The sequence below is a fragment of the Geospiza fortis genome, unplaced genomic scaffold (genome assembly GCF_000277835.1).
Source record: "Geospiza fortis unplaced genomic scaffold, GeoFor_1.0 scaffold461, whole genome shotgun sequence".
In the NCBI taxonomy this organism is placed as follows: domain Eukaryota; kingdom Metazoa; phylum Chordata; class Aves; order Passeriformes; family Thraupidae; genus Geospiza; species Geospiza fortis.
In genome coordinates, this window is record NW_005054463.1 from 132,365 (window position 1) to 157,153 (window position 24,789).

The 24,789-nt window shown below is 41.8% G+C and overlaps 1 protein-coding gene across 2 annotated transcripts; it reads right to left on the reverse strand.

The window, feature by feature from the left end:
- Positions 1 to 3,103: 3,103 nt before the first annotated feature.
- Positions 3,104 to 21,235, reverse strand: MYL1 (myosin light chain 1). 2 transcript variants are annotated; one of them, XM_005427956.2, is made up of 7 exons: positions 20,943 to 21,235; positions 10,401 to 10,428; positions 7,089 to 7,232; positions 5,362 to 5,535; positions 4,758 to 4,835; positions 4,228 to 4,280; positions 3,104 to 3,435 (listed from the first exon to the last, which is right to left on the reverse strand). In XM_005427956.2, the coding sequence occupies exons 1-6, from the start codon at positions 21,063 to 21,065 to the stop codon at positions 4,252 to 4,254; spliced, it is 576 nt and encodes a 191-aa protein (XP_005428013.1). In that variant the 5' UTR covers positions 21,066 to 21,235; the 3' UTR covers positions 3,104 to 3,435; positions 4,228 to 4,251. The 2 variants fall into 2 exon arrangements, with proteins under 2 accessions (XP_005428013.1, XP_005428014.1); XM_005427957.2 differs by lacking the exons at positions 10,401 to 10,428; positions 20,943 to 21,235 and adding exons at positions 10,677 to 10,701; positions 11,457 to 11,864.
- Positions 21,236 to 24,789: the final 3,554 nt, after the last annotated feature.

The following is a 24,789-nucleotide window of genomic DNA, read 5'->3' on the forward strand; positions in this document are numbered from 1 at the left end:
AAATGCTCCTTTCTGTCTAGATGGTGTCTGTTTCTGCACAAAGCTGGAAACCATTCTTCTAAAATAAATTAAAATACAGCCCAAGACTAGGGAGAGTGTTGATAGAGTGCACAAACAGTTGTTCCTTTTAACAGTAGCATCTGTGTTTCTGGTACTCAGCTCCTGCATGTAAGAGGCCTTTCTGCTGATAGTATGGTTGACACTTTTGGGTCTAGGATACCATCAAAAAAAGCACTGTGAGTTGTGGAAAACAGCCTCTACCTTTTCCTAGACAGGGACCTGGACCCTTGAGCAGTGCTAGATTGAGGGACATTGCTCCTCTTGCACTTCCCCGCTGTCTGAAATCCATTCTACTCTGTGCACATGAATCCCCTTCTTTGAGAGGCCTCTTGCCTATCCCTGGCCTGGCAGAACCAGCTGTGGAGATGTGTGATAGTGTCTAACTCAATGAATACAGCCTCTGCCAAGAGCACAATTACATCCTTGGAGCCAATCCTTGGAACCACTTCTTGTCAAACTTTCTGACACTTCCACCTGAGTTTTGTAGGCTGCCCTGCTCCCTGTGCTAGTTGCTGGCTCTAGTGCTGCATACCAAGGACTGGTGATTCACAGCTTGACCTTCCTCTGGGAATTTAGCCTTGGTCCCAAGGGGTTAAACTGTCACTTGGGTGGAGTAGTGGAAAGTATGTTCATTAACCATGTTCTATTTAAAATACAAAGCAAATGTAGTGATGGCAAGAGGGATCAGATGACAGAGACTGAGAATTGCTTTTTCTGTTCAGAGCCTGAACAGATGCAGGCTGGCTTTCCTTCCTCAGCTGCTAGGGTCTTCAGTCACTCTTGGAGGGGTTGGTTGTGCAGAGAATTTCTTTCCTCAGGTGAACACAAAACATAAGAGCAAGCAGCCTTTTGTGAGGAGCCCTCTCCAGGAGCAGAGCTCTGAGTGATGCTTGTTTTACTAGTATGGAGGCAGGAGGTTGACAAAAGGCCAACCTTTAAATGGTTTTGAGGCAAAGTAAGAGGTTTCTCTGCTCTCCTATAGATGAGACACCAAAGCTGTTTATGCATTTCCATACTGTGCTTTCAGATTGGGTATGATTTCAATGGGATTTATTGATGAAATCAAAGCTGATTGTAAGACAGTTTCATGTGTTTCTCAAAAAAGCCCCAAAAATCCCTTGTCATTAGGTTTCCAAGTCATCTTGTTTCTTCATTTTCAAAATGGATAAATAAAAAGGGTTTATGTTGAAGCTGTCACTAGCTGAAAGAGGCTAGTAGTATTTAAAGTATTTGCTTTTCTTTATAAATGACTGACTTATTTAAGATCTTATGAGAATGTGAACATTTTTTCCAGATATTTGTGTCAATTTAGGGCAGAAATATTTTAAAATTGCTAAAACCTTTGGATAGCATAAAAATCCACTCCCTGTACAGCTCTATGAAATACTCTGAGACTTGACCTCAGTTTAATAGGAACGGAGTATTCTCTTTGTTTTCATCAGTTTTGTCTGCAACAATTATTTGTACTTTAATTTTTGAGGAGTGAGAGTAGTGCAATTAGTATTACCTTGATTCCTTGCAATTAGAATCCAGAGAAATACTGTCAGCCTCATTATGTCCCATAATCTGGCATTTTGTTTTAAACAAAAATTTCAATGTGAGTTTTTAAAAACTAGCGAGCTTAAAAATTTGTCTGCTTCTACAGTGGTGACAAGTCATCTGACTTTGTTAGTTGCCTGAGTCCCAAATATTTTAGAAGTTAGTAAAACTTGCAATTCCCAGAAAAACCCGTGGTGGAAAATTCAGCCTTTCTTTTAGGGCCTTGTCCAACCTTGGACCAGGCAGGTTCTGTGAGTGCAGCATTGACAAGCAGTGTGTCAGTGCAGCATTGACAAGGCAGTGTGAAAAAGAGGCTGACAGCACAGAAATATAAATATACATATATATATATATATATATATATACACATGAAATAATGGTTTGGTTTTCAGTTTTTGCTTTCCCAAGAACTGAGGTCCACAGTTTCTTGGAAAGAGAAACTGCGTGGAGCATGGGTGTATAGGCAGGATGTTGAGGATGTGTAGCAGTGTTTTGAGTCTACTTTTTAAATTGCCCTTTCAGGATGAAGTTTAATAACTCCTTTTTACTTCTTTCTTCTATCCTTTTTTTTTTTTTTTTTTTTTTTTTTTTTTGGGTTTACAAACCCCGAGTGTAGCAACCTCAACCCTTTGTAAGCGATCTGCTGGCAGAAGTCTCTGGGCAGGGTGTAATTCCCAGGTTCATTTGGCCCTGTGTGCCAGCATGGTGAGGGTTTAATGGGAAGCCTCAGAAAAGAGGCAGCTGTTGTTTGAGCGGCTGTGGTTTATTCTGGTGCCAGCCACCCCCACTGCACCTGTTGGCACTTGAATTATGGCCATTTTGTGCATAGCAACTCAATAAGGCAAGGTAGGATTTTAATAGAATGGGCTGATACCCAGATGGGGATCAAGGGAGTTTCATGAACACTTAAGGAAGAGAGAGGCGCTCTCTTTATTTAAGGGCAGGGATGTAACAATACTTCCCTGAGCAATGGCCATTCCCACTGTGGCTGCAGCAGGGGTAGTTGGCCTCTTCTTGCCTGGTGCTGGGCCTGTTCCCAGTTACAGAGTATCTGTAACTTCTGATTGCTCTTTCTATTTGTCCCTAAAGTTGTAAATAAAGGCAGCAAGTAGGATTCTTTCCTGAGAGTGCTTCTTACCTGCTCTTGCAGCAGTACAGAGGAGATTTGGCTGGGAAAAGTAGCTCTGCACAGTCCCCTGCAGCAGGGCCACCCTGCCTGGTTTTGGATCTTGCTGCCTTTGGAGGTGTTCTGACAACAGATACCAGGTCTTCTACCCCCAAAAATGTTGTAAATGCTGATGCTGGTGATAGTGCCCTAATTAATTACTCCTCCTCCCAGACCCCAAAGAATTTTTCATTAAGATCAAGTCAAGTGATACTGGAAATGTCCATATTTATACTTTCTATAAAACTTTATTTTGTGGTATGCCATGTACAGGGAAATGAATTAACTGCTGAATGCTGTTTTGTGTGAGTTTGAACAGATGGAAAAAAAAAGACTTCATAGCTTCAAAGTGACCACAAGGATTTATGGATGTTTTATTTTTCCAATAAATTACATTGTTTCAATGCAAATAACATGGAAAGAGATGGTTGGGATGGATGGACCCTGGATGGTAGAGTTTATTCCATGTAGTTTGCTTTGGTAAAAGCTCAGGTTTTTTCAATGAAAGTGTAGTGACCAAAGGTGATACCCATGGATGTGCTGGTAAAAAAATGGTGGGGTTGGAGTCATATCATCCAGTTCTATGCAGTTTCCATGTTGATGGTGACAGACTGAGCAAGAATTTCAGGCAAATCTTGAGTGCCATCTGATCTTTCTAATTTTGGCTTGTTCTGGGAAGGAATGGGAGAGTTGTATTTGAAGTCAATGTTAGCTGAAGAAACAATTGCAAAATGACAAACTGACCCCTTGATTTCTGTTTTGAGGCATTTGTTTCATACAGTTGGGAATGTGTATTTCCTTGGATAGTAACTGACAGTTCACATAAGCCCACAAAAGTTTGTTTGCATTTTAAAGACAGCTGCTGTTTTGGGGTTTGTTTTTTGTGATTTTTTTGTGGTTTTTTTCTTCCATCCTCTGGACAAAATAGGAGTGTATAAAGGCTGGGGGGTGGGGAGGGGTTGTTGTTTTTATTTTCCCCTGCTTTTAGAAGTGCTAAATAATTGGGTACTTTTGAAGCCCTCTTTTGTATATCAATCAATATTCTTCTGTGACAATATTCTTCTTCAGATAACTATTTTGTTTGAAGATTATTTTGTTCTCAGTAGCTCACATGAGTATTCAGGCCACTCTGTCTTAACAGAAATCTAGAAATTATTGGAAGGTGTTGCTTTGATTTCCATTTAAAAACAATCTCAATTGTGCTTGTAGGATAAATGTCTCAGGTTGTCAATTTGCATTGTGTTTGAAAAATCTACTAAACACCAGTGAGTTACAGGGCTGTGAACAAGGGCAAAGAACCTGCAGTCCAGCTATCTTTGCTTTTGGACAACAGTCTCATTCTTTTCATATTATTGGGGAGATGTTGGTGTCATGGTTTTGGAGCCTCTCTTGGCCATAGGTCAATAGAAGCCTTTATGGATATCAAGCAGATGAAGTTAAGTGTACAAATGAGAAGAACATACCATTTGGTACCTGGAGAAATCCTCTTAGACCGACAGGATGTGCTTTACAAATGCTAAGGAAAAATACAGATATACTAGTTAGAAAGAGCAGCAAATGTTACTTTGAGAAATAGCCCTAAAATTAACAGCTGTTCAGGAGCTGATAGCATTAAAAATCTGTACCTGGTTGGATTTGATCTGATACAGTGATAGAAAGTTTTAACTATTTAATGTTGTACAAATCAAGCTCTCTTCTTGCTTAAGTATAAGACAGTATCTATTGGATACAATCACTGCAACTGCTCTGCAGAAAGTCAGAGTCCAGAGATTTGGTGTTGACCAAAACAGCCTCCTGTGCTGTGGCTGAATGGGGTCTTTGGCATGGTGTGACTGCAGGATGAGCATATTGCCACAATTGTTTTCACACACAAGGCCTTTGACCTAACTCAGCTGGAGCTTTTTCTGATCTGCCTGAGAAGCTAAAAGCCCACTGTAATGAAACTGTAAGAGAAAGGAGAAATGTAGGATGGATGTTGAGCTCTTGCACCTACCCTCATAGTTGATGCAGCCGTTTGAGTCCTCCTGACCTTTCATGAGCTCGTCTACTTCTTCTTCTGTCATCTTCTCACCTGGGAGTGGAGAGAACTTGTTTCATTCTTCCACACAGAACTGAGGCTGAAACCTACAGCTTTTCCAAAGGCTTTTCGTATTTTCTGAGTCAGTGAAAAAACACCTATCTGTGACATGAACTTAATGAATTTTAAGTTTGTTTAGAAGACAGAGACATATATGCGTAGGAATTCTAGTTATTCCTACAGAGTAAAGAAATTTCCATGCAGCAAATCCTCTACTTTTGTCTATTTGTGTTATGTCACTGAGATGTACAGACTTTTCTCTCTATTCATCAAATAACAGTCACTCTTAATATCTTGTCTGAATTTAGATGTCATAAGCCTAGCCATATCCTTTGGTCTTTAGTGGGAGCCCCAAATCTCTGTTTGCTTTCTTTGTGGATACACAGTTAGGAAACCCAGAGTCTTATCTGATTTGGTAACCTCCTACCTCTTCAAACTGCTTGGACTGCCTTTCCTGCCTCTCTCATGCCTCCAAAGAGCAGCAGCTTTGGAAGTGCTTGCAGAGAGGGTGATCTCTTACCCAGAGTAGCCAGCACGTGGCGGAGCTCAGCGCCCATGACTGTGCCGTTGCCTTCCTTGTCAAAGACACGCAGACCTTCAACGAAGTCTTCAAAGGTGCCCTGGTCCTTGTTGTTGGCAGCTGCTTGCAGCATGGGCAGGAACTCCTCAAAAGTAATCTTCTTGGCATTCATCTCTGGGAAAAAACCACCAGGTGTTACATGCTAGGTGTTTGTAAGTGTATTACTTAGGCATATTTGCCCTCAAAGGTGGGAGAGCTCTCCTTTTCACAGCTCTTTGTAGCCTTTACTCTAGACTTTGCCTCAGAAGGTGACAGCTCCTTTGCAGAATCTGGATTCTCTTATCCTATGAGTTAGTTTTCACATCCATGATCCTTCTCACATAGCTTTGTATGCTTTATTTTTCTTTCAGAAATGAAATGTGCTATTCTTTGAAAAGATTTGGGGAGTGAGGGAACTGCAGAATACAGTCAAACAAAAATCTTGAGCCCCAGCAATGGAGAAAAGGTAACCAGAGTGGGATGAGGTGACTTAGACAAGATGCTGAGGTTGCTCATATATTACTGATCTCTTCAGGGTCTTTTGGATGTGGTGGCAGAGCCTATTGGCAAAAGAATAAACTAAGTAAAACTAGGAAAGCACATAGTTGTGGGTTGCCAGTAGTAAATTTGGGCATGTCCACAATGGAGACCTCCCCAGCTTAGTCCATCTAACCCCTTTCCTCTCATGAGCCAAAACTTGTAGTCCTCAGTGAGAACTTCCCCAAGTGTTTCTCATTTTGGATTATTTTTGTGGGGTTTTTGGGTTTTTTGAGTAAGACTGCTAAATAAAATAATCTTTTTAAAAAAATTCTTTCTTCCTCCCTGCTGGATCTTTCCATTGCCAGCCTTCATCTGGGCAGAACCAAATTTAATAGATGAAAAGAGATGGGCAGGTGTTTTTCACTGTTACAAAGCCTATTTTACTATGCAGCTATATCAAAGTCATTGTCATTTATTGCTGGAATCACTGAAAGTCTTGGTATGATTTCACTTCTGTGTTAGTCCTCAATGCTTCCTGCTGGTACCAAAGCTTTCTGAGTTGTTCCTCAGAACTGTCTTTACCAAGCCAGAGGATGTGAATATAATTTAGCCTGTCTTAATATAGTTCTGCAAGACTGAAATCAGGGATTAACTGCTTCTAGGTCCTTGTTAAAATGAGGGGACTATAGCATTTATCCTTTTTTTAATCTCTAAAAGGGAGGAAAAATAATTTAAAAACGGCTTCAGTAATAAATGACCAATGTATGCTTCAGTGTGCCCAGGTTTGCAGGAGCTTTGGGAAGATCATTCCAGTCAGCTGAAATATACAGGTGGGTTTCCAGTCCCAGGGCATGTCTTGGCTCATGCAGAAGTCCTTGCAGTGGAAGGACTGAAAGTTGTTAGAAATGGACCCACAGCTCTCCAAGCAAAGGCTGGGGCACTAATGGACAGTGAGCAGCAATGAGTGTGTGCTATACCTACACTGAGTTGACACCAAAACAGTCCCTACAGAGAATTCTCCATGTCTTAAGCAGGTTCTCCTCTATTCCCCATCAGCATTGTTCTCTGCCAAAGGAATGAGTGAAACACCATGTATTGTTGCTTCCCATCAGAGCACAAGCTCCCCTCTCTCCTGCTCTGACTATTGCTGTTGCCTGATTACTGTTCCCAATCTCAGGAGCAACCCAAAAGGACTGCAGGGCACTTACCCTCTTTGCTGGGGTTCCCCAGAATTTTGTTGACCTCTGCATTTGTCGGGTTCTGCCCCAGTGCCCGGATGATATCGCCAACCTGGCTGAGGGTGATCTTGGCATCACCAGTCCTGTCAAAGAGGAGGAAGGCCTCCTTGAAGTCTGCAAGAGAAGAGCAATATTGAGCCAGGCAGTTCCCTATTGACAAAGATGTGAGCCTGCTGTCTCCTGGCACTGTTCCACTGACTCCAGGGGAGTTAGCCAGGGGAATCTTTGGCCCATAGTCCCAAGAAAAACTCCTCCCCTCTGACATTTTGGTTTCACTATTTTTAAACTTTTATATCTACCTTTCATGTCTTTCCTGGCTGTAATAGCCATCAATAGCTTTTTGATTGACCCTGTAGTTATTTTAAGGACAGGGAAAGATAAGTTCTCTACCAACACTGTCGTTCAAGAACAGGTTCCTTCACATGATGTAGCAGCAGATGGTAAAACTGTTGTTGTCCACTCCACCTTATCTCTCCAGAGAACTGGGACTGTCAAGAGCCTAGCAGTGCAAAACCTTTGCCTGCTTCAGTGGGTTCTACCTGCAATCCCAGCACCTCAACTACACAGTGCTAAAAGGAAACTTGAAGGTGGATTTCAAATGCTTTTACTGTTGTTTTCCCTTAAAATTGCCTTACAATGTGATTTCCAAACATGTTCCCTCTTTTATCTATTCTTTGTAGTTTGTCCCTGATTCTTACAGATGCACGAATATTCCACTTTTCCAGTGGAAGTACTCATGTGGTGCTTTGTCCTGTGCATTTCCAGTGTGTTCACTTTGTGACTTCACTTCTTGCAGTGCTGCCAAGTGATCAGTGTTCACTTATTTCCCCTTGCTGGACAAGGCCTTTGGGTACAGGCATTTCTCCTACAAAAATCAGCACAGATAGTTGCCTTCATTGCATTGCCAGCCTTCATCTTCTGTTGTGAAGTTCCATGTCAATCACATTACTCTATTTTTTGGCTTTTTAGAGAGTTTGAATAAAGAAGTGTGGCTTTAAAAAAAAAGAGAAGGGGACAAAGGTCAACTATGTGGCTTAAAAGCTGACTTTGAACCCCATTGCCACAAGCATCTTGGTTTGTGCTGTTGATCTCTTCTGCACTGCAGTGTCTGATGATGCTGTGCTTTAGCTCCAAGTAAACTGAGTAAAATGTCTTTTTCTTGGCCATGATTCTCATCCAGCAGCCACACAGGCTTTGTGTTCCACAGCCTGTGTAATGTTCATTCTGCTTTGGAGCAGGTTTAGGAGTAAAAAGCCGCATTTCACATCATGTCTTCATTCATCTTGTGCTGGGGATGCAGAGGTATTTATGGTTTTGCTTTAGTCTTCTTTGTACCACTATGGAGTTGTTGCTGGTGCCCAGTAAAAGTGCTGATCCACAGTGTCAGCCTGCTAGGCTGTAATCTAATACATCTGAAACTAATCCTCTTACTGTCTCGTGTGAGACACCTATAACCCTTTGCTGCTACCTCTCTCTCCTTCCAGCTTTTATTGCAGGGTATGAAATTATGGCCTTCTGGACCAGTGCAGAGCTTCCTGATATCAGCTCCAGCAGCTGAGATGGGTGGAGCTGTAGTGATTTATACCATATGATCTGATCTTTCATCTGCTAAATCAATGACATTTAGTGGCAGTGGGGTATAAAACAAAGCCAGAGTGCTAACAGCAAAGCCATCAGGAGAGATTCTCCATTTTGTAAATCCCATCAAGTTTTATGTTCACTGGGTTCTGAACACAGCTCCCCAGCTTGGAGAAAAGGACTGATTGATTTTTGTTTCTCCTTTTCCTTGGAGAAAAGGACTGATTGATTTTTGTCTCTCAGGCATGCATTTTACTGCAATATATATTTGCTGTGGGATTTTATTTTGAAGTTTTTATTTTTAAATTTTTATTTTTTTAAGGGCCAGTCCTGGTTTATAGCTCTGCTGGAGCAAGCATGTTCAAAGTCTGTCTGAGGATGGTGCTACCCAGCTGCTGGTACATCAGCCTGTGCAGATAGAAATAGTTACTGAGGGTGGGCATATCTGCTCCTGGGAAATTCTCCCTCTCTCAAGTAGTTTCTATTTGCTCTGCTGCTTGGTTCAGCCATTGTAAAGTTACAGTAGCTGGATGATCTGAAATGCATAGGAAAGCTGAAAGAAATATTTTGCTTTCAAAATATTGCCAGCAGCTTTGAATTGAAGACATTTTTCCATAAACCCACCCAATCCTTTTGTAAAAGTTTCAGAATCAAGAAGTAAGGAAGAGTCCAAATGACTTCTTTTGTGACCAAGAGGGTTTGGACTGCAAGAAGAGAATTTTCTCACTTGCTGCATTGTGCCTCTCCTTATTGCTTTCATGGAGTTACCAAGAGCAGGCTCATCTTCACAAAGTTTAGGGCTCTCTCAAGACCTGTTTCTAGCTATTCCACTCCCTCTGAATTTCTAGGAAATCCTTGTATCTTCCTTTCTAAAGACGTTCTTCAGTCTACTGTATAAGCTACTGATTTTTTGACATTTTAAAGTATTACTTAATATAGCCCAAATGCATCTCTTAGCCTATTGAAACACTTAAAATTAAATTTCCAGAGCTTCAGTGAGAATTATTGTTCATGTCAGGTTTTTTTATCTCTTTCTAGAAGATTGAAACAAAAGATTTGGAAGCTGCAAGTTGCTTGTGAATCAAAGAATACAGCAAGATGCTCAAGAAGTGCAGCGTATCCACACCATTGTGTAAGCAGCAGTTTACACAAGTCACTTATTTGCTGACTATTTCCATGCTTAAAGAATATTTTTACAGTAAAACAGCCTTTGTTCCTCCCCTTCCAGAGCACCTCCTGGCAAAAGTGACAAACAGAACTCTTGCATCTTCTGTTCATGTGAGATTGCAAAGTCACTGCAGCTAAGTTAAATTTTCAGCCCACTTCCTCCTTCTGTTGTCCTCCTTCTGCCTATTTCCCCTGGGACTGTCAAGTTCAAGACTTATTTTCAGCATCCTTGTGAAGAGCCAAAACAGGAGCACAAGTGAAGAATGTTCAGTAAGCAGAGACAGTGCTTTTCCTCTTTGTACCATGGTATAAACCTCTCAGTTCACACAGCAGGTAAACAAACATCCAGATAAATTACATGTAGATCTACAGCCACCTTCTTGTTCAGCCTAAGTCATCACTGCTCTGAAGTCAAGAGTGTGGTGAGTTATATCAGATGAAGCCTGTGCTCATTGTTTTATAAAAGTAAATCTCTGAGCCTGTAGCTCTTTTTGAACCCACACACATGTAAAACATATCAGCTCTCTTGTAACTTACCATCCTGTTGCTCCTTGGAGAACTCGATCTGTTGGAAGGAAATCAATCACAAAAAATAGCTTAGGAAGGGGGGCTGGGGGAGAACCTGTGTGTTTTCTAAAGCATCCAGCTCAATCCATGAGTCATCTTCCAGAAGAGCAAAAAAGTGGCCTGTCAAATGCGCAGAAGTAATGCAGATAGCAAAAGAGCTCTTAAGGCTAGTGAATATTTAGCATTTGGTAGCCATTTTGTTCCCCCTCCTTCCCCCTGGTAAAGTGTAACTTTGATTTCACTTACCATTGATTTCATCAGCAGAGAAGGACTGCAGTTGGGGAGAAAAAGAGAGAGAAAAAAGAGAACTAGTACTGCTGAAAATGCACTGAGAGAAAGTAAATAGCACCAAGTACCTGAGGCTTTCACTTCTGTCTTGCCTAATGTAGTTAGGCCATAGCGACCTAATCTAGCAACTTCCTGCATAAAAATGCACCAGCAAGTCTATTCTTAAAGTTTTCATTAAAATCTACATCCCAGGGAAAGACAGAGTTGTGGCAAGAGGCAACAAAAATAGAAAGTCTCTTAACTAAAAAAACCCCTAATTAATTACCATCAGGTCCGTTTACGGTTTTACCATAGATCCATTTTAGTTATACAATTTGAAATAATGTTTCTAAACAAGCAGCTCTTTTTTATTAACATAGAAATTAAATTATTCCCTTAAAGTTTATGTCTCAAATTAGTTTTCGATTGCACGCCGTTTCATAAAGTACTAATATATGATATTTGTTTGTATAAAATATGATTTTTCCTCTCCACTTTAGCTGGTTACATTTGATTAAAAAAAGCTTAAGAAATTGTAACCCTTCTTTCAGAAGCTGTGGGAGCTGCACCGCTACTGTTGCCTGGTTCAGAACTGGAGGCTAACTGGAAAACCTTTAAGTTTTAACAGGAAAACCAAGCAAACCTAAACTGTCTCCTGAACTGTCCTTCCCCCAGCCCCCAAGATCTAACATGGGCAAGAAGCCCTATTTACTTCTGTAAACTACACTGGCTGGCTGCTAACTATTGCAGTGCACCCACCATGGTTGAGCTGGAAATGCAGAGCAGCAGACAGGCAGGAAGGATTAGCTGGGAGGTCTTGAGAGTGGTCCTGCTTCCCTTGCCTTTCTTCCCCTTATTTATCCGGCAGTGCTGACGGCATTGCCTGGATTAGGTGTCAGAAGGAAGAGGTCCCTCCCCTTGGCGAGTTCTTTAGCTTTCTTAGGGCAAAGTGACAGGAGGATCCATGTCTTGATAGACATCTTATGATGGCTATTTTTAGGAGGCTGAAGAGGGGCAGGGAGTGACAAGCAATAAGTTTGATTCATGTCAGCACTTTCTGGGTCCATACCATCAGGAGGAGATATTCCTTGTCCAGACCTACCAAGACTTCCTTATAGGGAAGGATTCTATTTCTCTGGTAAGCTGTAGAGTCAGGAGCAGTGAGGGTGAGGAGCTGGCTGGTTCCACACGTGGTTTGCAGGATGGGTGAGATGCAGCTGAATGGTCCTCATATCTTTGCTGGGCTTTGCACAACCCCTTCCATGGATAATCCAGTGCCCAACATTAGATGAGTAGTACTGCTGCCTGTCTGCTCAAGGGGTTCCAGTTGTTGACACTGAGCAGAAAAGTTATCTGTCAACAGAGAAGCTGACAATCCTTCTGGAAAGCTCTTCCTCTGCACACTCTGATCATGTTTTCTAAATTTTTAACTTTTTAAATGGAAAAATTATCTGTGCAGTTTGGAACCAATGAAGTATTAAGTTAGTGGCTGATGTGTATATGTACCCTGCAGGGCAGTGGGAAGTCTGTATTCACAGGAGCCTGGGATCTCTAGGATACTTTTCCTCTGGGGCTTGGGTTAGGCAGGGCACCAGGGTGCTGAGTTTGGAGGTGTGTACAGAAGTGGTGTTCCTCAGGTGCTTGTGAGGTTGAGGCAAAGGAGAAGCTGTGACAGAAGCTAAGGACCCCAAAAGCCTTTGTGAACTGGAAGGATGACTGTTCAGGGTGGGGAAAGGTGTACCTGCTTTTTGGGTTGCAGGGTGGTCACGATGGGCCTACAGACATGGAGCAGGAGGTAGAGGCTGCAGCTTCTTTAGTAGCAAAGACCAAGGTCCACCATGCAGCATCGCCCAAGACCAATATATCAAATATCTCAGTGGTTGTTATGACTTGTAAAAGGATTGGCAAACTTTGCTCCAAGCTTCTTCCATTCCCTGTTGCCTCAACAAGATCAAGAGTGTCATGAAGCCAGGGTGGGAATAGTTGTGTGACAAGAGCAGACTCCCAGTTCTGAACTCAAATCCTCCCTTTTAATTTATGTTGGTTGCCCCTGCTAAGCAGTCACTGCTCCTGGTTGTCTAAAGGTGAAATGTGATAGTGAGAAGAACCTTCTCTTGTAGCTTGCTCTTCTCCTGAAGAGAACCATAACCTTTACCACTGTGTGTTTTCAGTGTGTTGAATATTCTGAATGAGAGAATCCAATTCAATCAGATTATTTTACTGGTGTTTCTAAACTGAGCAATCAAATTAAGTGGATTTGAGATACTAACCTCCTACCTCAAATTCAAAAAAAAAAAAAGATGCAACTGCAAAGATTTTTCTGAGCTTGCCATTTTAGCTGGAAAACACTCTGTTCAAACAAATTATTTGCAATTTTTTAGAAATATCTGGAAATATACTGAATATGAAAAAACGTCTGCTGACAGTTCTTTGCTTTTGGTTGGTTTGTTGCTGGATTTTGGTGGTTTTTTGCTATTTGTAATCTATTAGCCTGTGGGAACAGGGATGTGTTCACGATGGTGTAGCCACAATCAGGTGTGGTTGCATAGAAAGAGGGCTGATGGTTTTGCCCTGGGTTTGCTGACATAGGGTTAGCACAGTGCAGAGTTCCTGATTTACACTGGCTGGGGCTGGAATTCAGGTGAGTGAGAAAACTCCTCAAGATCTTGGCCATCAGTCACCATGCATTAATAGAAGAACTTTTAAAAGACTGAAATGGTGTCTGGGTCAATGGAGTATGTTGCTTTTCGTGGGATTTTCTTTCTGCCTTCAGCATCTTGTGCTCCAGTGCTGGCAACTAGGAAATGTTCCCCTGAAAACAGACTTGAATTTTTAAAATTTTTTTGTTGTTGGTTTTTCTTTTTTTTTTTTTTTTTTTTTTTTTTTTTGTTTTTGTTTTTGTTTTTGTTTTTGTTTTAGGGAAAACTTAGATTCCTTCTCTTGAACAGGTAGGTTCTATGTTTGGCTACAACAAAACTCACTCCAAAAGATGCCAAGCAGAAAATAATTGCAGTGCACTTGTCTTGGACATAAAAACCAGATACCTGGATTAGTCATCTGGCTTAAATGGGCTATTAAATATTATCAGTGGAGAGGGGTCTACATATAAGCTGATTGTCTTTGACCATGTGGGAGTTTGGCTCAGAGTTCAGATTAACAAAAACTAGTGCATTGTATCAGCCCTTCATTTTAATACTGATCCTTGAATAACATCTCACTAGAGAGAGTTTTACTGGGGAAGGAATATTCTAGCATGGGCATGTTGCATTCACTTAAATGAAGAATCACCCTGCTCTAAGACAATAGGTCTGTTGGGAAGGTTAAAGTGCACTTGCTTTCAGTAAGGGCAGCGACAAAATGGCCTAGATGAAAAATATTTCAAATACTCCTTAAAAGAAATTAAAGGTGAGATTTCCAATTCTAAAAGGAGCTTTCAGAAAATTCACACGGGACAAAGAAGTATTTTGCAGTGATCTGGTCTTTGTTCTGATCCTGGCAGTGTTCTCTCCATTGTCAGAGGACGCTGAGTCTTGAGGCTTTAGGGATGATTTTGATATTTCAGGGAGCTCAGTTTAACTAAAATTGAATGCCCCACTCCTAGCAAAAAGTGTGAAAGGTTGAAGCAACTGCAACACATGGGAAAGACCAGAACTACTTGGATTTCTCTAACTTCATATAGCCCTTATTTATGGGCAGAGTTGTTATCCAGAAGGATATCTGTGCCAAAGAAAAAGGTGGTGTGTTTTGAGTTTGGTTTTTTAATTTGTTTTGTTCCTTGCATTGTCTGTGACTACTTTCTAGTAATTCTCTTGCCAGAGGTATTCTGATCAGGTCCCAGTTGAAGGTGGGGCTGGTGGAGTTGTATGCAACTCTTTTTCACCAGCTAAATGAAGACCCAATCCACAAAAATTTCCAAATTATTAACAGAGTTCCTGATTTCCCACAAATCATTGGTTTCTGTGCCTTAGGGCCCCAAGCTTTGCAGTGTGATGCTGTGCTCACCTCTTTAGGCTGGTGGGCACTGGGACTGAGCACAGCTGTGCTGAGGGGCAGCTGCCTTGTGCTCACTGTAACTCAGGAAAGGTCTGGACAGGATGGAAAGCCCTCAGAGAAGGTGCTGCTGGGAGTTAAAGCATTAAACTGCTCCATTTGTTTATTACCTTTTGCATGAATGACAAGAAGTGAATCATCTTAGGAGTTCATTAGAGAATTGCCAGCTATTTCAAGGTGCTGTCTCTTTAAAAGAGACTAAGGCATATTGGATATCTTGGAAAATCAGAGGAGAAAATTTGAGATTCTCCTAAGATCCTTGTTGTATATTTAGCCTTCTATTCAGGACTGGAAGTGTTTTAAATTTAGGTTTTTTTAATGAAGTTAAGATAAGATTGTGCCTACAGTAGTTTATATGATACCTGCTCACTATTAATGTCTGCTCCTTGATTAATATAGCTGCACATCTTTTCTAGTAGACATCACTGAATGCAGCTTCCAAAGCCCTCTGAAAAGCAGGCTGTCCTTTTCCCATCCCTCACCTCAGTTCCATAACTTCTGCAATTAATGCCACAGGTTTTAGAGAGGATGCTTCTCAATTAAGTAAGAATTAACAGCCTGATGGATTTAGCTTCCTGCTGTATGAGGCAGAGAAACATTAGAAGAAGAAGAGCTCTTGAGAAACTGAGGTCTGTTTTGAGAACAGAGCTGCCTAGAAACACAATTGAAGAAAGAATAAAAACAACCCCCATTAACACAAGAGAGAAAATTGCATGTGTGAGATACTATGAGATTTGAAAGAATACTTCAGAAATATCTCTGAGTTTAAATGACTTGACTGCAGATTAATTTGACCTTTTTCCTAAGCATTTTCTGTCACTTTCCAGTTTATAGCTTTTTAAACCGTCACAGTTACTTTGCAGCTGTGCAGAAACTTTTGGATGAGCCTTGACGTTTAACTAATGTGCCCTTCTGAAATGTCTGGCTGTGATACGTGCTCTTGCTGCACTCTTGATCACATTTCTTCAGCTTCAGGGGGGAAAGTGCCTTCAGCTGTGCTCATTTGTAAACATGTCCCATTTCTAAGTGCTTTTGTGCTGGAATGTGTATAATAAAGGGATAGACAAGACGTGAGGCTCTGGAGCCCTGCTTTTGGAGGGATTTCTTGTTTTAACATGCCTCCCAGTGGCACTGTTAGAGTATTAATGTAATTTAAACCCTTGCTACTTGACATTTAAGTGCTCTGTGGTAAACCAGCCAGCTGAAAGTGCTTCTTGGCAGTGGGTATAAGATGTAATAAAGTCTTAGTGAAACAAGGGCAAATTTCCAGGTTGTTTGTTTCAGATCTCCTTACAGATAACTTCTTTCTCTGCTTGTCATTGGCTAAATTTGTCACCTTCTTCTTGCCTTATGTAAGATTAACTCAGGTATCTTGTTACTATCTTTTACAACATCTCTGTGCTCTGAAGGGGCTTAAAACAGTATTTTAGAAATATTGTGGGCTTGTTTTGATGGGACTAAGGCTCTGCCACATAACTCCTGTTAACACTTGGAGTTAACCTGTGAGCTCTTAAAATGTTACATTTTGTGTAATTTGCTTTCCACTATTTCTACCAAAGTCTGCCATTCACCAGAACATCCAAAGGCTGCAAGTATTCTTTTCAAAATGCTGCTAAAGCTGTGAATAACTAAGAATGGATCTTGTTTAAATTATAAAAATCATTATTTTTCAAACAATTTTCCAGTTAGCAACATTAAGGAAAATTTTCTGCTAATACATGTGGGTAGTCTCTACTTTTGATGTGCTCCTTGCTTAGCAGCAGTTTAGGAAGGCAAAGTTCTTCTGAAAGCTTTGTAAACAAAACTAAGCTGTGGTTTTTGTGTGTTGCTTCCAACAGCGTGCCCAGGGGATGTTTGGTGTGCAGCAGTCCTTGTCCAAGGTGCCTCTCCTGGGACACCTTTGTGCTGTGCCTTGCCTGTCCTGGGTTTGGCAGCAGCATGGGCTGTGACATGTCAGTGGTGAGGTCCACAGAGCCAAGGGCTGTTCTGGGCTGGATCCTGGATGATGCTGGGTCAAAGTAGTAGCAGGAAGCTGGTCTGGATGGCATCAGAGAGGCACCTTTACATCTCTTAAGGCTGAATTCAATATTGACATTTGTCCTCTTCCTACCTGTAAAGACACTTGGGACTGGTGACCTTGACCATTCCATCCTAAGGAATCCTTCTGGAGTCATAGCTGGAGATAGATCAGGCATAATTTGAAGACCTGAGCCAAAAGTTTCAAGTAAAAACCTGCTGTCTCATAAAAAAGCCCTTAGCACTTTTCAGCAAAGCCACGGTTGACATGCCTGCTCTCACTCCATGGCTTCATGTGGAGTTTGTCTGCAGCACAACAGCTCTCCAAGTGCTTCAGCTGACATTTACAGTGCTGCTTGCCCCCTAGCCCAGGAGCTTTCTGTCAGTGCATTTTAGTGAGTTTCTCTCTCTCTCTGGGTATATCCAAAGCAATATCTCTTCAGAGGTGACCTACTCAAGTAGTGAATGTAACAAGAAATAAGGATGCTTGGAGAAACACGTTTTACTGCCTTAAGAGCTCTGCAGTTAAAAACAACCCATGCAACAGGCATCATCATCATGCATCACACAGTTACACAAGATTTTAGCAAGTCTTTACTAGTTGGTAGCCTTTAATTTTTTTTCTTCTAAACATTGGGGTGGTTGATCTGCAGTTGGGTACGGCATAATTGATGTTCTGGGATTTCAGTCTTGAAAATAGGAAGCCTTGAAAACACTTGCCCAATCTCTGTCTGTACTCAAGAGAAGATACCCAGCTGTATCCTTGAAGTAAAGGCCCTAGTGTGACCAGGTCAGGGCACTAGACATCCAGATCATCATCTGCAGAGTGGCAGCCTGTGAGGCACTGCCCTCAACATCTTCAGCATTTGCATCCCAAAACATCCTAGTTGATTTTATGAACCTGGGCCCTGTCCAAGAGCTGGGAAAGACCCTTAAATTTCCACCAGAAAACCAACATACTTTTCTTGTTGGTAAGAGGAACTAAGTTATACAGGTCTAAGTTATACCTGTGCAATGTGAAATTCATCCATCTCCCACTGCCTTAGTTGCAAACCAAGCATGAGACATCTGCATCATTCATGTTTCATCCCAGTTGTTGCAGAAATAGACCCATAGTAGTGCTTTTCATGAGTTAAACACTTCTCACTCAGGCTTGTGTGGGAGAAGAAGGTTGATAAAACACATAAACTGTGTTTTTAGGAGTGTCATGGGCGACAGTTTTAATTGCAGAATTCTTGGGGATCCCTTAAGGAAAATTATCTATATGGTAATTTTGATTTTAATCATGGTTGGTTCCTAGTGATGGCTCTCAGCTGCTTCCACTGCCCAGTTCTCTTCTCAGTTATTATTTAATCTTTAACTTTTGTGCCTATACAAATCCAAGATATGTTAGTAATAAGGAAAATTGGAAATATACATTTGGTATAGGCTTGGGCAAAGATTGAGTTTTTAAGCTGTTCCCTGAGTAGAAGGAAATAGGTCTTCACATTTCCATTTAAAAGTAAGTTCTTCATCCCTGCCTTCAGTCTCTTCCTATGGCTGTTATACTGTAGCCCAAGGTGAGCTGTAAAAGGGCTGAGTTTTGAGATTTGAGTCTACCAGTATTCATGTTATTCAGTTTTATAATCAATAGATGTTGCTGAAAAATAGAACATCTTATATTAGCTGCTGTTGGCACTAGCAAATCACCAAATATTTGCTCTAATTTGGTTAATTTCCAGAGCTCATTGAAGAACCGAGAAGAATCAATGGCCCGTCACAACTTTATCACAGCTTCTGATGGTGATAGACAAACCCAGCTTGAGCTCTCTTAAGGGGAGAAAAAAGCACCAAAGTTGCAAAACGTGTACTCCAAAAAGTCCAGAAAACCAGATTCCCTGAAGATGGGCCAAGGAGGGCACCTGAGTGGGGAGGTACCACCAGGAGAATCACTACTCATGTTTGTGAACCACCATCTTCGTTTTGGAGGCTCTTATGACTTCTGATGCCAGCTAAGAATGAAGTGCACAGCCAAATGTGGCTTATTTGGCTGCTGGTTGGGCAACTATCCCCTGACCCACCCCAGCTCTAACAAGGGGCTTGGATGTGTCTGTAAAAGCTAAGAAAGCCTTTCTGTGTGTTTTCCTGCTGTGTGGCTCCCCAGATCATCATGGCAGTGTAGCCTGACATTCCCAGTCACCTCTCTCAAGCAGCAAGCTCTGGCATGGCTGCTAATTCCCTGAGGAGGGAAGCACAGCCCAGTGGATCCCCTTGTTTAAAGTGATGTGCGTTTTGTCTCCGTATCTGGTAAATCACTGCAAAGAGCCCTGGGTCAGGATTATTCACTGAGTCCCAGACAAAACCTTAGTTTTTAAGTACTCCCTGCCTCCAAAGTTGGGCTGGAAATGGTGCTGGAACTTTTACCATGCTGAGACTTTGGTGATTGAATGTAAGGACTGAGAAATAATTGAGGGACTGGGCTAAGACTCAGAAAACTGATTCCTGACTCTGCCACATATTCTAGACAAATTACTTATAACCTAAAATTGTTTCCCTTCACTGCCTGAACTCTCAAAATAGGAAAAGGGATAACAATCCATGGTGGTTGGTTGGGACACCAGCAGAAAATATTTTGTCTGGTATCTTTCAAAAGAAAGTCACCCTAAATTCTATCTTTTTAAATCAGTCTGATTATGACAAAACCTGGAGAGTTCTCTCTGTTCTGCCAGTGTATATTTCTTGCTGCTATTTCCTTTGGGTAAAGGAGTGAACTGCAAAGATGCCTCAGAGTGCAATTTGACATTTTTTAGCTGATAATATATTATTATTTATGTAAAGATAGATTAGCTAGGTTCAGTGGAGTTCAAAATTCTATTTTCTCCTGATTAACTGGACATAGATAGCTCTCAAATTATATTAATTTATTTAGCAGGAAATCTAGCTAGGTTCCCCATCATCTAGTGCAATGTGAGGCCTAATCTAATTTTCAGACAGTATGCTCAAAACCTGTGGGTTTTTCATCTAGTCTTCAAAATTCTAAGTATTTCAAAATGTCTTTTATTTTTTTCCTCTTCTTAATGGCTTCAGCTTCAATCTTATGAGAAGATACATACTTTTTTAGAAAAATACTGACTATAGATTGGGAAAATTTAAGTAAACTTGGAGAAGTTTCACTAAATGGCTTAACATCTCAAGACTATATGTATTAAGGTATCTGAAATACAATTCATCATGTATAGGTCTTATTAGTAGTCTTTGTCCTTCTTTTACCCATAATAGGCATGATTCTTTATGTAGAATTTAGCAAATTGGTCCTGGGACCAATCAGCTTGCCAGGTAGGTACAGAATAACTATTTATAGTCCTACTCAGAGAAACTAGTCTGTCTCTTCATCTCTTAACTGCTTAGCCTCCCTCTCCTCTTTCCTAAGTAAAGAATCTCCCAAATTGGACGAGTTTTCTTCAAAGGGTCAGGACAACAGTTAGTGATGTTGGTTGACATGCAAAATCTAAAGACATTATGAGAACAAATGACAGTTCAGTCAGAGGGAAACCTCCAAAAGACTCCTTCTCTTTGTTGTTTTCAATTTGCAGCAAATTATAAATTCTCAACAAACATATAAGGATGAGAAAAAATCACTTGAAATGCTTCCATCCATGGCTTTCTTGCTCATGGTCTCACCAATGTTTGTTGTACAGTGCAAATAAAAAGAAAACAGGCAAAACTGCCAAATCCCTCTGTTTTAAGCGGTTTTGTTTCTTTTAAAAATTAGTCATATTGATCTCAAAGTACATGACCAAAGGGTCATCAGGTGGTTCAAAAATTTGGAAAAGAATTTTAAACGATGAAAGATGGGGTTTTGTACAGTGCTATGGGAAAACATTGTTTTTCATATTTCAATAACCTAAGAGGTGAGACTGGTACCAATTGGGCAAAAAGTTCTGAGGTCCACACTCCAACATACTTTTGTAATCCCCAGGCTTCGCTCCTTTGTTAAATCATGCACCATGCCTTACACCCTACAGCTGCTAAAACACTCCAAAGCTCGGGCAGCTCAGCAAATGCACGGGCTGAGGTTACTCATTCATTTCCCTGCAGTCCCCAAACCGGAACCAAGCCCAGGCCAGGCTTCAGAGCAGCTCTCAGCCAGGACTCTGCTCCCTGTCCCCTGGGCCCCTGAGCCCATGCTCCCCCCTTTACCTTGATGCTCTTGAGGTCGATGGCAGGTTCTTTGGGCTTGGCTGGTGCTGCTGGTGCTGGTGCTGGCGCAGGCGCCGGTGCCGCGGCCGCGGCTGGTTTCTTTACGTCCTTCTTTGGTGCCATTTTGTGTTGCTTAAATTGGAAAGTAAAAGTGTTCTAAAAAAAAAAAAGTTTAAAAAAACAACCAACCAAACAAAAACCACTTAACAAGTGATTCCTGGGAGAGGAGCAGTGGTCAGAATGAGCTACAGCCTGTACCCTGGAGGTGGACCCGATGTGCTAAACCCTGTAAGGGCATATATATATTTCACTTAGTGCCTCATACAGTCCTGACACATGCAGCTGGATTGGACAGCCCGATAATCAAGGGGGATGTCATTCTAGCTAGAGCTATAAATGGAATATAAGAGTTCAGGGCTTCATGAGATCAAGGGACTTTTTTCCCCTTTAAAACACAGTCCACCTCCCTGTCTTTTTTATGTGTGCAAAGGAGAGGGAAATATAACAAGCCCAGTTTCAGATCTGCTGTTGATCTGAAATTTGGATATGGATTAAACCGTCCTTTTTCTCATCAGAATTTTAGTTCTGCTTAAGTAATAAATCTTTCTTTCCTTCCCTCCCTTCCCCTTTTCCCCCATGCCTGTGTAGTACTCCAGGAGGATTCAGTTTCAAACAGTAATTTTGACTTTCATGGCTGGGGAGATCATATTTTTCCAACCCCATTAGCTTCTCTCTTTACAGCCCTTCTCTCCTCCTCTGCTTCCTTTTTGTTCAAGGAAGTGTTGCTCAAGCAAAGGCTCTGGGTGTTTAAAAATAAAGCAGACAAGTACGGAAAACACCGCAGTACCTTCAGCCAAGGCACCTCTCCCTGACCTGACCCTGGGTGTCTTTCAGCTGTTCTTACTTTTCCTTTCCATCACGTTAAGACTGTGTTTAAAATTGAAAACTGTTTCCTTTAATCTTTTTCTTTGATCTTCTTTTTCCTCTCCTAGGTTTAAGCTGTGCCCTAATGGAACAGAGATCAGCTGGATGTTATCTTCCCACATTGAAAGGTTTCCCTTTGTAATGTGTTTATTGTTGTAAACTAATCATCAGGCAATGGAGGCACTTCTGTTTTCACCTGTTTCACCTGCCATCCTCTGTCCCTTGTTTATCTTTCTACCCCTCCTGGATGTTCCTGCTCTCCATGCTCTCCAAAAGACACAGCTTTCAGGAGAAGGTGGCTTTTGTGTTTTCACTAGACTTTTTCCATGACAGCAAAATAGCTTCTAACTCTTTAAACTTGATGATTTCCCTGAGTCCATATGATTGAGATTTTCCACAGAAAAATCCTGGAGCACTGATTGTTCCTCCCTTTTCTAGCAATCTCTGTCCTATTTACTCTCCAGACTGCTGAAGTTTTGTGCTAGTAAGTGCAAGGCTTTTGATGGGACCCATGTTTCTGTCCCATGAACAATAGGTAGAGTGTTTTGTACTTAGAAGTTAAAAGCTTGAAGGCCTGGACATCCAAAATCTGGCAGGATATCCAAGCACTTGCCTCTAAATTAATGTGTTTTTTTGGTAAGTTTACCTTCCTAGGTAAACTTACAAAATTATGTATTCCAAGAGGAGGGATGGAGAGTGGCTAAAAGTGTACTTTAATGTAGGATCATGCTCAGATCTCTTCTTTGCCACAGCCCATGACCTTGAGCAAGGGACTTGTTGGAAGTTGAGTCATCCCTTTTGAATCATTAGTCCTGTACTGAAGGATATAATTCGAAGTCTTGGCTCAGTCTCTGCTTTAGGGAACACAGACTAGGAAGGACTTTATTTCCCATTTCTCTGCCTTTAAGCCTGTAATGTATGAGCTCTGCTGGCTGCCTCCAAGATGCTTTATGCAGGGATTCCTGCTCTGCTAAACAGGGAAAGTGTTAGCATGCACTCTGCACTGCTGCTGACCATCAGGAGCCTGTGGGCTGTCATCCCCAAGGGGCCTGATGGGGGCATCTCTAGTGATTCTGATGTTTTACATTGCACAAACTAAACTTCAGTGAATCCATCAGTACAATGAATCCCAGAGGTGTAACTTGGATGGAAAGAGTCTAAACCAATTTTTATGCATCACTGCACCTGTGAGAACTTTGATTGCAAGAAAGAATTGGTGATGATCTAATAATTTCTGTGATCACCTATGATTTGCAATAAAGTAAGCCCAAAAGCCACCACCAAAGATAGTTTTAAAGGAAGAAAGGATTTCAGGATTAGTGGTTTTTTTGCACAGCTGTGGCCTGTGTAATAATGCAGATGTGTCTGGATATGCTTCATTCTGCCAGTAAAGGTGGTTTTGTGATGTGCTGACCCAAAAGAATTGTATATTGATTGGCTGGGAAGACAAAAAAGGTATGGAGGAGGAGGAGGATAGCAAATCCTTATTCTAATTGCTGGGTTAAGGATTGGGATCCAGTCAATTCTTTGTGTTGGGACAGGACACCACAGGTTTATCTGCCTGGCAAGCTTGGATGTGTCCCAAGACATTTCTGGGAACACATCAGGTATGTCCCTAGGGAGCAAAGTCATTCCAGGTGATGCAGAGATGTGTCCCTGGGGCATGCAGCTGTGTCAGGAGAGAATTAGGTTGGGTGTTAGGAAAAGGATTTTCATTCAGGGGGTGGTCAAGCACTGGCACAGGCTCCCCAGGGTAGGGGTCACAGCATCAAGCCTGACAGAGCTCAAGAACTGTTTGGTCAATGCTTTTGGGCACAGGGTGTGATTCTGTGCAGGGCCAGGAGTTGGACTCAATGATCTTTGTGGGTCCCTGCCAAACTCAGGATAGTCTGTGATTCTGTGATCTTGCATTGGAGCTGAGGTTTGCAGTTCTCTGGCAGTGCTGTGCCATCTCATCCCAGGCTGTAGATTCCAGAGGCTGCAGCAGGAAGGCTTCTTTTTCACTTTTAGCAGCCACTTTTTGCAAGCAGGATTGCCAGAGCATAATCCAGGGTCTCCCTTGTGCTTGCTAGGACTTGCCAAGATCCATGTCCCAGGGAAAGCAGCAGCAGCAGGGAATGAGAATTCATGGGCATCTGCCTTCTTGGATGCCCAGCTCCTGGGCAGTGCATGGATGCTGCTCTCCCACAGAGGAGCTCATGTTGAGGGGAAGGAACAGTGATGGATCTTCAGCTTTCCCAAAATTCAGTAGTGAGAAAGGTGTTGCTTGGAAGCCATGTCCTGTTAGCCCTGCTACTCACTGACACAGGGGGCTTGCTTGGGGCTTGCCTGGTTTTTATTGGTTTAACTGGTGAGGATATAGTTCTGGCCAATGCAAAACTTCTGTGCATTTGGGCTGGATTTAGTTGAACCAACATAAGGGAAGTGTGTTTTACATCCAGATCATTGAAGTGGTTGATTCTGACACTTCTCAAGTGGAATGTGTTCCTTTTGTCAGGCTAAAGTCACAGAGAGGTGGTATCAATTGCAGCACCAAAATGGAAATGGGAATACCTGGGCTGCACTCCCTGTGTGTTTGCTCTGAGATCTCTGTCTTTCTGGTCCACTTTTAAAAGGAGAGCTCTGTTTTGGGCTTCCTGTGGCCCAGGGAGTCAGGCCCCTCTTCAGGAGGAGGGAACTGATGGCTTAAATGCATACTGTGAAGTAGAAGACAAGATTTTCTGTATTTCAGGGACTGACTGTGCAAGCCCTGGAGCTGTTGGAAGAAAAGGTGAGTGCTGTTACATCTGCTCTGTTTCGTAATGAACTCCCTTTGAGACTTTTGCCTTTTGCTGTCTGAAATACCTGAAAATGCAATTAACATCCTATTTGTTTAGTGGAATTGTTAGTGAGTTCATGGCAGTATACCAGATCAAGCACCAGG